Here is a 13,487-nt window from a genome sequence, read left to right on the forward strand (position 1 = left end):
ACGAATTCTGAGTATGGTTTACCATACTTAGCCGTATGTCACGTCACTTTATTAAACAAAAGAAATCAACAAAAATGAGTTTTTCAACTGAGGTAAAAGTTAGGACACCATATGCCCTAATAGTTAGTTTTTTTCCCCTTTGGCTGAACTAACCTCAATGAGACATTTCTTGTAGCCATCTACGAGTTTCTCACATCGACTGGAAGAAAGATTTCCCCACTGCTCAATGCAGAATTCTTTCAGCTGTGTGATGTTTGAGTGGTTTCTTGCATACACAGACCGTTGCAAAACACCCCACAGAATCTCAATAGGATTTAGATCTGGACTTTGGCTTGGCCATTCCAGAATTCTACATTTTTTACTTTACAGCCGGCCCTTACAGCCGGCCCAGTGAATTTACTGGTATGTTTTAAGTCATTGTCATGTTGCAAGATCAAATGCTGCTCAAGCACTTTCTGATACAATGTAGAATTTATGGTGGATTCTATGATGGTGAGCTGGCCAGACCCTGCTGCAGCAATGTCAGAACTTCTTCTTTTAAAAGTTATTTTCAATGGCCTACAGCAAAAAAAAAAATGAGGTAATGGCTATTACCATTTAAAAATGCTTATGATATTACATTGATCAGACCCAGTACCATGTCTGTATTATTTCTCATGGACACATGGACAGAGTTTTGACAGTAATCAACAAAAGAACAATCTCTTAGACTGTCTTTCTCTCTTTCCTATCTCTCCCATCTTTCCTGAGAACCATGGCTCCATTAATCTCAAAGGTATAACATCAAAGTGCTACTAGTGTCTTTTATATGCCATTCCCATTAATCTGAGCAACTTCCTCTGGGAAATCAGTCGATTATGAAGTGCCCTGATGCAGTGTGACCAAATGATTCAGCTCCTGTCAGTACAAATCACTTACATCACTACCCCAGATTTGCTGTGTGAGTGTGAGACACAAATGTGTTACTTTATGAGGCATTTTCAGAAGTCTATGGGGAAAATGTGCCACTGTGGAGCCAGACACCCACACAGGTACCACATCTTCAAGATGTATTGTTATCTTCTGACTTTCTCACTCTTTATTTCTTCTACATCTCCTCCCTCATCTGTTCTCTTTTTCAAACTAAGGATCACAAAAAAAAAACACTTATTCCCCCACTGCACTGCTGCTCTCTGATCCTGACTCTATACTGTGGAGCTTTTGATATTCCCCACGTAAACCCCGTCACTCACTTTAACTGAATATTCTCAATGTTCTCACAACATTCAAGCCAGTGTGACGTCCTTAGATATTTGATTTCCTATAGATTACATTATTGGATGGGGCACTGAAACAGAAACTTCTTTCTAGTCTGTGGCTTAGCCAAGCATCCTCTTGCTAACATCTTTATAGTCAGTTAATATGTTCTTTCCTGGTATTTGCAGGTATTGCAGAACAGGCTGATCTACAGTACCTACATTGATGACACATTTGCTTCAAGAATCCCAAAACAGAAAAAAGAAATCTGGAACACAAGCATAGAGGGAATACTGAACCTGCTGTACATTTTCTGTCATTACACTCAATGCAATGACAGAAAAGTTTAAAAGAAACCCAGAAAACCCTTGACACAAAAAAAAACAAAAACAAACTTAGATTCTCTCATTCACTCATTACACCCCACTTATTCAGCCATTCCAGGAGTGAACTTTTCACTGTGAGATACATAACAGGATTTAAAAAGTAAAGAATTACAATTAATCCTTAACTCCTTATTAGCCAGACAGGTGTGTCCTAACTAAAAGTTACAAGAGAACCTTCTTTTTTGTTTCATTCATTTATTTTTCATTCATTTGTTTTACATTTGCTGAGAAATATTGAATATATATTGAATTGTCTTTAAACCACATTTATCTGAATTAAAAATGTACATGTTAATAGTCTTTTTTTCACATTCTGACATGCTCATCTATGTCTGCTAAACAAACTAGCAACTAGCAATACATATTTCAAAACACATACTTATGTACTATTATTGAGTTGTAGTGGCTTTCCTATTATGTGCGATAGATTTTCTTTTACAGTTTGTATTTGAATTTTCAACCTCTCATGTAGCTGTTAAACCTACAACAAGGTCAATTTTATTCACAAGTCATAGATTTTATAGATTAACAAATACATTGAATGCAAAATCAGAGTTTTCAATTTCTGTTGCAGACTGTAATGAGAATTACAATAGAAAGTTTTCAAGAATATCAGAGCTCATCATTGTGTTTAATGGTGTTATATATAAAAATGTTAAATATTTTAGGACAAAATGTTTTTTTAGCTCTTGCATACCATCTAATAAATGCAGCCTATTAATCTTCTAGAATCTAGATGTAAATAAGATGTGGGCAGGTGTGAGAACAATTGTCAAAAGGAGTCAAACGTTTGCTTATAACCTGCGCAATTGTGGATGTATTTAAGTCATGGATAGTCTGTTAGTGGTGCTTTTCTTCAGGGTGTCTGGGGATGCAACCAATATAGCCTCAGATGTGTTGTTAAGCCTCAGAAAGTTCATACTCATTCAGGTATTTAGGTCAGTCAGGCAGTCAAGCAAGAGGTTTAGGAGAAGGCAGTCTGTATGAGGGGTCAGTTTATACATATATTATTTATAATTTATTATTTTGCTTCAGTTGCCACACCGGATCACGTGGTCTGCAGTTTTATATGGTATGCCCTTCCTGATGCAACCCTCCCATTTTTAACCGGGCTCGGGACCTGAGAGACCTGACAGTTAACTCTTCAGTGGCTGGGTTAGCACCCTGCCGGGGAATCGAACCCGGGCCAGTGTATGATACTACCAAATGGGGACTGTGTATAAAAAGTATTACAGCAGTACAAAGACTGAACCTTGAAGAACACCATGAAAGAGGCAAGTATGAAAAAGTCTGACCTAACCTTGTCAACCTTCTGTCAAAAGATGAGAACTAGGAAAGAAGAGTAACACTAATGCCACATATTTTTTTCATGTTAGTGGATGAATATGTGTAGCAGGATATGTCAGACATTGATAAGTGCTGTTTTACTACTATTGTTTGTCTTAAAACTGACAGTCCTCAAACTGGTTCCTATAAGCTCTGTATGCTACGAGTTGTTACTGCATAGACAAGTAGCTTGCCTGAAAAACATGAGTTAGAAATATATTGATTAGGAAATTATTGTGAAGTTTCATAAGGAATTCACATGCTAGTTTGATGGAAAACTTTGCATAGTTCATCTGAAGACTTTTCTTACTTTTCTCACTTTTCTCACTTTTGCAGATCTCAGACTGTATAGTCCCCAGGACCCAGACAATCAGTTTAGGTTTCACTATTATAATATATTGTATTGTTTCCATGAGTTGACCATGCAATAATTCTGCTTGTCTATGCTATCTCATTTCAGGTGTGTGATTGTGACCATTGGTACCACTGTAATCTTATATGCCTGGTGTTTACTGGGTGAAAAAGGTTAGGATACTAACAAAGAGCAAATGTTTGCTAAGAGTTTTCTCTCTGTTTGTTTGGAAAAAGCTGAAGCCAAAGCGGCTTTCCCCATCTGCATAGCAACAGGGGCTTTTTATCACCCGCTCATCTGTGTTTGAGCTGAAGCTAACACCATGCACTGGTTGTGTAATTGGGTACACAGTGTGCTGTGATGCCTCTATTGCCGATGAGAGTGTCCTATGCTTTTCTAAACAAGAATCTCATAATAGCAGAGCCCTTGATTTTTCCCCCTACTCTGGGTGGACTAACAGTGATCTCCATTTTCCTCATGAATTCCCCAAACAGCTAGACATAATGCAATACCTGTTTTTTTTTGTTGTTAAAGCAAGATATTTGCAACAGCTGGTCTAACCAAACTTTTTAAATTTCAGATTTATATCCAGCCTTTGCCTCAGTCCCACTCTTCATTAGCAGATTGTGCCAATCTACCCTTGGACAGCCATAACTCTGATTAAATTATTTCATTTGGTGAATAATGATCTGACAAATGCCTGAAATGACTAGGTCATTGTTCATGCCTGTGTCTATTGGATCCACTCATTCCTCCAACTGATATCTTATTTATCAGGACTGTTTTCTTTTTTCAGAAAGGAGGTAGAAACTGGATGACTCACAATCTGCATCCTGTAATTACTGACTGACCAATGCTACACAAAACAGAATGATCAACTGCTTGACTGCCGCATCTTTTAGTCAAACATCAAATTAAAAAAAGGTTCATTTTATGCAAGAGATTAGTCCAAATTGCAGTGATATGGATTTAATTGAACTAATAAAAATCCCCATAATGAATGTCCTTGTTGTTTAAACACAAAAACACACTAAAATGTTCTCAGTAAAATTTGACCTGTGTGGTGTGGGATAGCTTGGACATAGCCAGTGATGCTTTTTCAGGATCTGATTGCTGATTTTCCTTCACAAAACATTTGTTAAAATAGAGGCTATCTCAATATACAGACACAGCAGAGTGCTTTGCGATGCTTCTGGATTTGCAGATAGGAAAATATGGTGGACATTAACGGAAATCCAATGTTGTGTATCACAGGGAAAGTCTAACAATACTGGTAATTGCAGGTAATTGAGGTGTGCATACAAAATACATAGAAGACTCATCAATAAAAGATACATGTATGATATTTTTCAGTCAAAACTGAATATCACTCATTTTTTTGTGAGATATTAGTCTGATGATGAATAAGAAACAAGGACATTTTTATGAAAAAAGACAATAAAGTAATTCAATTATGTTTTTTTTTCTGTAGAGACAGGTGTCCTAGAACACAACACCATAGGATGCATATTAAAAACTAGCTCTTAATTTTTGCCATGTTGAAGTGTCTATTAATAATGCTTCTGCCTTCCTGCTGTTACAGTGACATAAGCAAATGAAAATCTGGCTAATCCTAATGTGGTGCTCTATATTTGCTTAGGACACTGAATCATCAGAAGATAGCAGTGGAAGTCTTGATCACTGCAGTAATACAGATTTAGTGCTGGTGCATTCTGCTAGCATGGTGCCCCAGGCTACCTTCCTGTTAAGTGCTGATATTGGCTTGGGAAAGCTAGTGAATGTGCAATACTTGAATCAACCTCTGCAGGGCATATTGGATGGTTAATATGTTATGCATATGCTCTGCTACACTTGGTATTTAATTCCTGTTCTATACTGTAGAAACATGAAAAAAGAAAGAATAAGTGTGCTAATTAACAATGATATCATTGTGTGATTGTTGTTTTTAAAGTTAATAGTAATTGTAATGATAATTTCCTGAGTAATATTTACTCAGCTATATCGATAAAAGTAGATGATTAGCCACAAGATAAGCTTTCTGGCTTTAATCTAATCACACCTAGGATGAAACATTTAGCTGAAGAACCTGCGTGCCAAGCTAAATATAGCTAGTTAGGTATTTCATTAGTTAGGTAGACTAAAGTTTGGTGTTAAATACAGGCTGGTTTATCACATAGGCACATAATTAATTACTAATATATGTATGGATTTTGAAAGATAATGGCAAGTCTAATGAAGTTAAAATACAGACATCGTTGTTAGGCATTTTGGAAAAAACATTCAATCATTTTTAATTTCTTAAATATAATGAAATATTAAGGATTATGTTTAGGAAAATTGTAGATGATAGAACTACCAGACAGTGTACAATAACAATCAACAGCAATTAATAGCATTTAAGACAAATTTGGCACCACAGACAAGCTCTTTGCCCGTATTGCTCATGTACTTATAGTCCACTTGAAAATTATGTAAAATCAAAAATCATTAGACTACTAGAAAAGTGCATGTGATTTGTTGATATATTGTTTCTTATTTTCTCCTTCCTTTAGTTATTTCTGTGGTCTTTCTTACCACAGCCCCTTTCCACACCCGTTCCACTATTACCACCCTTATTTCCGTACAGTTGACTGATGATTACAGTTATGGTTGGCAGCTCCACTGTAAATAATGAATGAAATCTGTAGACCAGCTGCCATCATGCCTGATCTTACAAGTCCCAGCTCAGTGGCTTTTCATTCACCAGGCACTTCTTTGCTAAACTGTATGTCCCTCTACAATAAGCACTGACTTGGGAGTAGTCTTTAATGCTAAATTGAATGGCTAGTTACTTGCTGTTGTCAAGCATCTACAAACTTTCCACATTACCTCGATTTCAATTAAGAAGAGAAATGATCTTAGGCCAGGGAAGATTATAAACTGCATGTCTGCTGTTTTACTGACAGGAATAAATTCCTCCTGGTACAAACAGAATATGACTGACAGAACAATGGTCATGTGTTCACAGATTTTTGACCATATAATGAATATTATTGTTATTCAGCTCTGAAAATAATGCATATATGTATGAAAGTAAGTGAAATGAAAACCTTGTGTGCAGCATAAATTAGAATCTAGAAAAATTACTCTCTAAAGCAAAATTTAGACAGATTATGTATAAAAAAATGTTACAATTTGTATTACATAATTCAAAGTAAACATAAAGGTTTTCATTTGAGTCGCCCTAATATTTGTATGTCCACATTTGAAGAAAATCTCATGGAAGGGGGAGTGTCTTCACTTTAAACCTGCTCTGTGCCCTTTTTAGTGATATGCTACTAAAGGTTGCATATCTCCCTGGCAACCTGAACGGCTGGCAGGATCTAATATTCTAATACTAGAGCTGCTTTGCAGGAAGTCAAATGTGTTAATTACACTGAACTGCCTCTCTCAGCACAGACTTTAATTGTAAGCTGTCTTTTAGGTTTATAAATGAATGAAATGTAAGAGGCAAAAGATAAATGCTAATGGATGAGGATGGTCCAGTCAAGAGAATCTCCTAAATGAGCATACTCTTCTTAATTCTGTGCTCTTCTTCTCAGAAACCCCAAAATCAAAGTTTATAATCATTCTCCTTCTCTGTTTGATTGTTCACGGACCAATTTGGATTAAAGAAGCATTTTAAGTGTGTAGTAAAAATGCTTCACAAGTTAATTAATGCATTATTTGAAGATGAAGCAATAAGTCATCACAAGCTGTACGTCATTCAATCTGTACTGTTTATGGAAGGCACTAACCATTGCTCACTGTAATTGGCTCTGTACACTTTTAAAAAATTGGTACATCAGCTTACTTAATAAGACACAGGAAATAAACAAGCTTTTTTGTCAACTGTCTGAACCTAATTGTAGATTCCAGCTGATGTAGCAATTCACACTATTGAGTGTCAGTTCTTGTGAGTTGGTTCTTAACCTGCTCTTTGCTCATCTGTAACTATGGGATGCTAGTCATTGATCAAACCGATGTCAGGCTTTAACAATACTAATTTGTTTGTTGGCAAAAAAACGTGCCTCTTCTTCCCATGTTCATCCTGTCTGGTATTGTGTTCCAAATTTATGAAGTGAGATATAAATAGACTTCTTCCACACGAGTTCAGAGGAATAAGATGGATCATCAGAAAACCTGTCTGAGAAGCCTTGCTGTTGCCGGGTGAGGGAATCATATCAGATAGTTTAAACCTTAAACACACAGCTACCTATAACTAAACTATGTATTATTTGCCACATATTACACGACTACATGAACAGCATAGTCCCTGAGTGTTCATGTTTTGAGCAAGTGTCTGGAAGATAAAGGAAATCAACTCTCTCTGCTGACTTGCTGGTGTCTTCATATGTCTTACCATAATGTGATATATGGGAAATGAATTAACAGGGTGGTGAAAAGGCTGTCCTATAGATTTACAGGGAGGACTGAGACACACACACACTCACACACAAGCAATTATTCCTCTCACGAATCTTTTAGATTGCTTCACCCATGTAATACCATCTATTAATCTTTCAAGTATGTGAGTATGTGTGTTTGTGTGTATTTGATGTGCTCTTGGCTTCAAGCTTTATGGCCTTCCCCTGCTCAGTCCAGCTTTGTTTAATCCTTTAATCTCCCAGCTTAGCATGTATATGATCTTGTTATATATTTCTTTGTAACTACAAATTATTTAGGAATTATGGTGACATTAGTAAGAAAGTTATATGATGAGAAACAGAAACACTGGTAGCATTTTGAGTCAGAAAGTGAGTTTTCAATATTTTCAGCTCCACTCTTATAATATTGAAGCATAACTTGTTGTTTAACGGAAAAAGGCACTGATTTTTCAAATTCTGCTCAGTTTCCAAATATCAAATGTCTGAATCTGAAATCAAATTTCTATTAATGTACCAAGGCTAGGTGCATAACTCAAAGAATCAGCTTTCATTGAGTCTCTAAATGTTTCTTTTCCTCAAGTGAGCATTGCAGTGGTTTTAGGTTCCAGTATTTGACTTTTAGAGGACAGAGTGTGCCCGTCTTCCACCAGTCCATGAGTGGAAAATTGTAGGTCGTCTCTGGGATAAGATGGCACTTGGTTTTAGAATCTGTGAAAGAGTTGACTGTGGTTGAAATCGAAACCTTTAATGGACATGTCATTAAACAAAAGAAGTGTTTGCTGAGTCATATCTATTTTTGTGTGTATTTGTACGATCATGGTGTGTGTATGTGTGTACATATGAGCAATCATTAATAATCCACAAAACTCTAACTCTTATACTTTATTAAAGGCAAGTGAACTTTCTAGGCTTGGAATTGGAATAAATATGACCTTTTATTCGTTTGTTAGGTAGCAATTCATGACATTTAAGACACAAAAGGATAATCTGTGGGATCGATTGTCATGACCTTTTTTGTTCTTATATTGCCCAGCATGTATTCATACCATCCACATGCAGTCTCATGTATTGGATTCGGCCTTGGACAGGCAATCAAAAAGCTTATCTTATGTGGGGTTTAGTCCCATACAAATGTCTGTCAGCTTCAAAAGCACTCAACAGCAGTAATCATACAGGCATACTACACATTTTAAAGCAGCCAATTCATATTATATACAATATAATCAAAAATCTCAAATATGTTTTTAGAGATACATTAACACAGTTTTGTTCTGCATCATTGAATAAGATGCCCCATATTTGCACAAATTGCTGTAAATTGAAAATAACAGGCTACAAATCACAGGGTTCATGTCACCTTTTCAATGGTGAAAAATCACACCCGTAGAGAATTCTGTCTCCTGTATGTATTTCGGGAGGTGATAACTCTACTATAATGCCAAAAGGTTGACAGTGAGCGTTATGGATAGTCCACATTGCACCTTCCCTGGCCTTGGCACAAAGTCGAGCTTAATTAATTTATCATTAAATATTCATCTTAGCTGAAAAATGAATGCAAAGGAATCTGTGGATGGGGCAAGCAAAGCAGAGCAGTTTTAGTCCTGCTGGCCCACAATTAAGCACAGGGAAACAAGCAAGCTGTCAGTCTGGTGCTATTAAACCTGCTGCTGACACTTTTATTGCCCATGTCCACTGTGCTGAGTGGAGAGCATGAGACTGGGGGCTTGTTTGTCAACATAAGCAATGAAATCAATGGCATCACTCTGGCACCAAGCTCTCACCCTCACTCTTTCTCACACATACACACACTTGCAATCTAATTTTGTTTAATCAGTTATATGGATCTGCAAGCTGAATAATGCGAACCAGAGTTTCAGATGCACAATAATATGCACTGAGCTTTGGCTTTAAAGAAAATTAGTCCATTTCTCTCATTTTATACCATAATATATTTACACTTATTCTTTACCACACAGTGAAATATATTTTGTGTGCTGTATGCTCATTTGCTATGAGGAAGTGAAGTGCTATGAGAGTGTGAGATGAGGCCCTGTAGATGTTATGTTTTACTCTGTGGTATGAGGGCAAATGGAGGATAGATTATCCATTTGGATCACATTCTAACACAGGATTTGCTCAAACTATTTCTTCTGGCTTGTTTGATGTCTTTTAGCTCCTCCTCACTTCCTTAGTCTGTGTTTAGAAAACTGTCTGAGAGACAAACACTTGAGAATGAGATGTGACTGAGTGCTGAAAAACACCTCAACGCTCTCCAGATGTCATCTTCTTAGCATACCAAAGACCACCTTCAAGTATGAAAATAATATCTTGAACTTTGATTACAGACACTTCATCAGCTTCCAGAAGTAAAATACACAGTTTATCACCTCAGCAGACATAAATGTAATAGTAAGTACCCTATATTTTATCTCCTTCTCCCTCTGTCAATAATTCCAGATATTATACTGTTCTTGAGAGCAATTGGCAACACTAAGATTAGCATATTGGTTTTAAAATGGATCAGCCTTTTAAGCTAATTGTAAGGTGATGCATGTCCCTAAGTGTGCAACTCACTGGCTAGCCCTTGACATGAGTGTGCACTGATAATTACACTTGACTGTCATTTTCATTACACATAAATTAATTACAGTTGTCCCAAATTATGCACTTGTAGTAAAAGTATTATTACACTAAGATTAAAATTTTGTTGCATCTTCCATGTGTAATAGAAACTACTATCAAATATCTTATTGTAAAGCAAATACTACACTACTTTATTATGTATGATCACAGAACTGTGGGAATGTCAGATGTCTACTCCATTTTGACTTACTGTCAAGAGATCATAATAATGAACAGTTTAAATGCATTAGTGGGTTAAGTGAACGTACTGTCCAATAATAACAAACTCTTCTGATTTGGTGGAGCATGTGCTATATACACCCCTGGAGCTCCATTAGATTGATTCCAGAGGCCACTCAGGGGTACTCTGGTGCATTACTTTGAATTCATCAGCATGCCATTTTGCAATTAGCTTGATATGGAATATGATATAATGACACTTACTTAAAACACATTGAAGAGAAAAGAATATACCAAGTGTATATACTGTAATTCAAATGAGAGCACTGTCACTTTGCCCTACTCCAATGACATAGCGGTTATTACACCATCATTATTAGTGATTATTTTCCCAATATTCTCAGTAAAACAATGATATTGCCTGCTGGGTTTAAATCTGGCTAAAGATTCTCAGCATCTGGTGACCCATATATTCTCACTTAATTCCCCTATGTGCAAACATTTGATACTGCTCACGAGATAATTAGCAAGCTGTTGATAAACTGAATTTGGGCTCTTGGTGCAGGAAAAACTTGAAACTGTGTAACAACTTTGGTTCTGAATTGGAGCTGGGAATCAAGTAAATGAAGGGCTAAAAAAAGATCAGCCTAAAAAAAAAACAGCCTGCAGCACATCTGTTTATTAAAACTGGTATTTTAAAACATGAGTCCACATAGACAAATTCCCACCAGCACGTACCTTTGCTGCTAGAGAAGAGCTGGGTTTCTCCAAGAGATCCCAAAGTTTCTTGCGCTTCTCTGTGCAGCATGTGTTGTCAAACTCCTCACCCTCACGTTCACGCATGGTCTCTGCTTCACGTTTCAGCTCCTCATTCATCTGCTCCTTCTTCTGGTGATAGCGTGCTTGGCAGCATGACTCCAAGTAGATCTCATCAATACCCCAGAAGTCAAGCTCCTGGCTGAATGAGAGTGCACACATCTCCTCCATCATGTGAAGCTTACCCGTGCGATAGAAGTTCAGAATTGATGTAAATGCACCTGGGTGCCTGTCAAAGAAGTATTCATTCTCCTCCAGGCTGTAGTCATCACACACCTCCATGATGGCCTCATGTGTGTTGCAGTCCCGCAGCTTTCCAAGGCGTGTGCGTGGCAGCCGATCTAATGTCCTCCACAGCACTTCATGCAGGAGACCACCAACATTTAGGCGAACACGGCGTGAACTGGCTTTGCTCCGAATGATCTCCACTGGCTCAGGCGGCACAGTGGAGGTAGAGCGTGACCCGGTCTTAATCATTTCCTATCTCCTTAGTGATCCCTTCTTACAGAGTAACAGTGTCTGAAGTGTCTGAGAGAACTACCGCCTTAATTTGCTTCTCTTCTCCTTCATTCTTCCAGCTGCAAAAAAGGAGGAAAATAAAACTGACTTAAACCTATAACTGAACGTGAAGAACAAGGAAACACCTCGCAGCCCATGTTCGTTATCCGCTAATGAGAACGTCTGCCTCGATGATAATCCGCCTCAGTCTGAACTGCAGCGAACTTGCCTTGGAAACGATCGCTGTCCAGTGCTGAAACCAGAGAAACCGTTTTATTCTTGGCAACGTGTCTCCACTTTTCTGCTAATAGACTAGTTTCTAAAAATGAGCCTAAACGTGAACCTTAGACGCTCTTTAAAGCGTTAGTGTGTTACATTTGAAGGTGTTCCTCTGTCTTACTCATCTTCCCTAAAGCGATCATGGCCCTATACTGGCTCACATAAGCAGGTTATGTTTATAATTCACTAGAGATTAACCACTAGGTGATTTGGAAAGAAAAAACTCGTCGCTGGTTTGGAAAACTAGGCAATTTATTTTTAAACGATTATTAAAAAGATCGTTTGGAGACTGATATTGAAAAAGTTTAGAAGAGGAAAAAGAATTTAAGCGCAATCACGCATGTGAACAGAATTTGTTTTTATAGCGCATAGACAGTCGCTTTTGCTTAAAGTTCTCAATTATGTTGAAAAAATTGTTTGTGGTCTAAAATAACCACAAAGTGTGTACATGTAATTAACATCCCAGAAACAAGAGAGTATTAGACCACACATTATCTAACGTGCTTGAAAGCAAAGTGTTCCTTTATAATTTTGTATGCTGGTATATAACATATAAAACCACTAGAACTATATCGCCTACGTAGCTACGGTATTATGATAACAATAAAGGAAGTGTGAAATGTAACCGTGCCACTCACTCGGACAGATTGAAGGCGGCAGCGGAAAAGCTTCAGTCCGTCGTCAGGCAGGAGAAGGAGGCTGTGTGCGCTCTCTCTCTCTCTCTCTCTCTCTCTCTCTCTCTCTCTCTCTCTCTCTCTCTCTCTCTCTCTCTCTCTCTCTCTCTCAGCTTTTCCTTTGGTTTTTCCTCGGTTTCCGGAGCATCGCCTCTTTCACGGCATGCTCGAGCACACAAACTCGGTGCTCCATTCGCACTTAATTCTCATAAACGCGGATCATCAACAAGTAGTTTGGGATACGAAACCCATACGTGCGAGCTCTTTTCCCACCTGCTAATCAAGACTGTGCGCGCATGACGGCAGCAGCTTCCGCTCCGTTACATCTGCAGAGGGGCGGAGGGCTACAGCAATACAAAACACACACCCTCTCCTCTCTCTCACTCTGTCAATCTTTCTCCGTCTGTGTTTCACTGCTCTTCTTCTTCTTCTTCTTCTTCTTCTTCTTCTTCTTCTTCTTCTTCTTCTTCTTCTTCTTCTTTCTTTTTTTCCTTTCCCTCTGGCTGTTTTTATTTTTTTTTCTACACCACCGGGACTCATAGGAGTTTTGGGTTCCTTGATAAATTGGTACAGTATATGGTACAGTATATGGTCCAGTCTTGCTCTGGACATGTTTCCTCTCTGTTAACTGTATTTGTTCTGTAAGAACCATTTGGGCCCCTGTCTACTCTGGACCCCAAGAATAAACCCAAGAATAAATCCTCACATTCCC

The 13,487-nt window shown here is 37.8% G+C and overlaps 1 protein-coding gene across 2 annotated transcripts in view; it reads right to left on the reverse strand.

Annotated features, from left to right (window-relative positions):
* LOC113642697 (potassium voltage-gated channel subfamily B member 1-like) overlaps nt 1-13,174 on the reverse strand; it is a 37,712-nt gene extending 24,538 nt beyond the window's left edge. The window contains exons 1-2 of one of the 2 annotated variants that reach the window (XM_027146302.2): nt 12,740-13,174; nt 11,247-11,902 (exon numbers count right to left, since the gene is read on the reverse strand). In XM_027146302.2, the coding sequence (XP_027002103.1) occupies nt 11,247-11,801 (555 nt within the window). In that variant the 5' untranslated portion in view covers nt 11,802-11,902; nt 12,740-13,174. Of the gene's footprint in view, nt 1-11,246; nt 12,076-12,739 lie in introns of both variants that reach the window. The other variant, XM_047813116.1, reaches the window with a different exon arrangement.
* Between the last annotated feature and the right edge of the window lie 313 nt (nt 13,175-13,487).

This window comes from Tachysurus fulvidraco, chromosome 5, assembly GCF_022655615.1.
Source record: "Tachysurus fulvidraco isolate hzauxx_2018 chromosome 5, HZAU_PFXX_2.0, whole genome shotgun sequence".
NCBI classification, from domain to species: domain Eukaryota; kingdom Metazoa; phylum Chordata; class Actinopteri; order Siluriformes; family Bagridae; genus Tachysurus; species Tachysurus fulvidraco.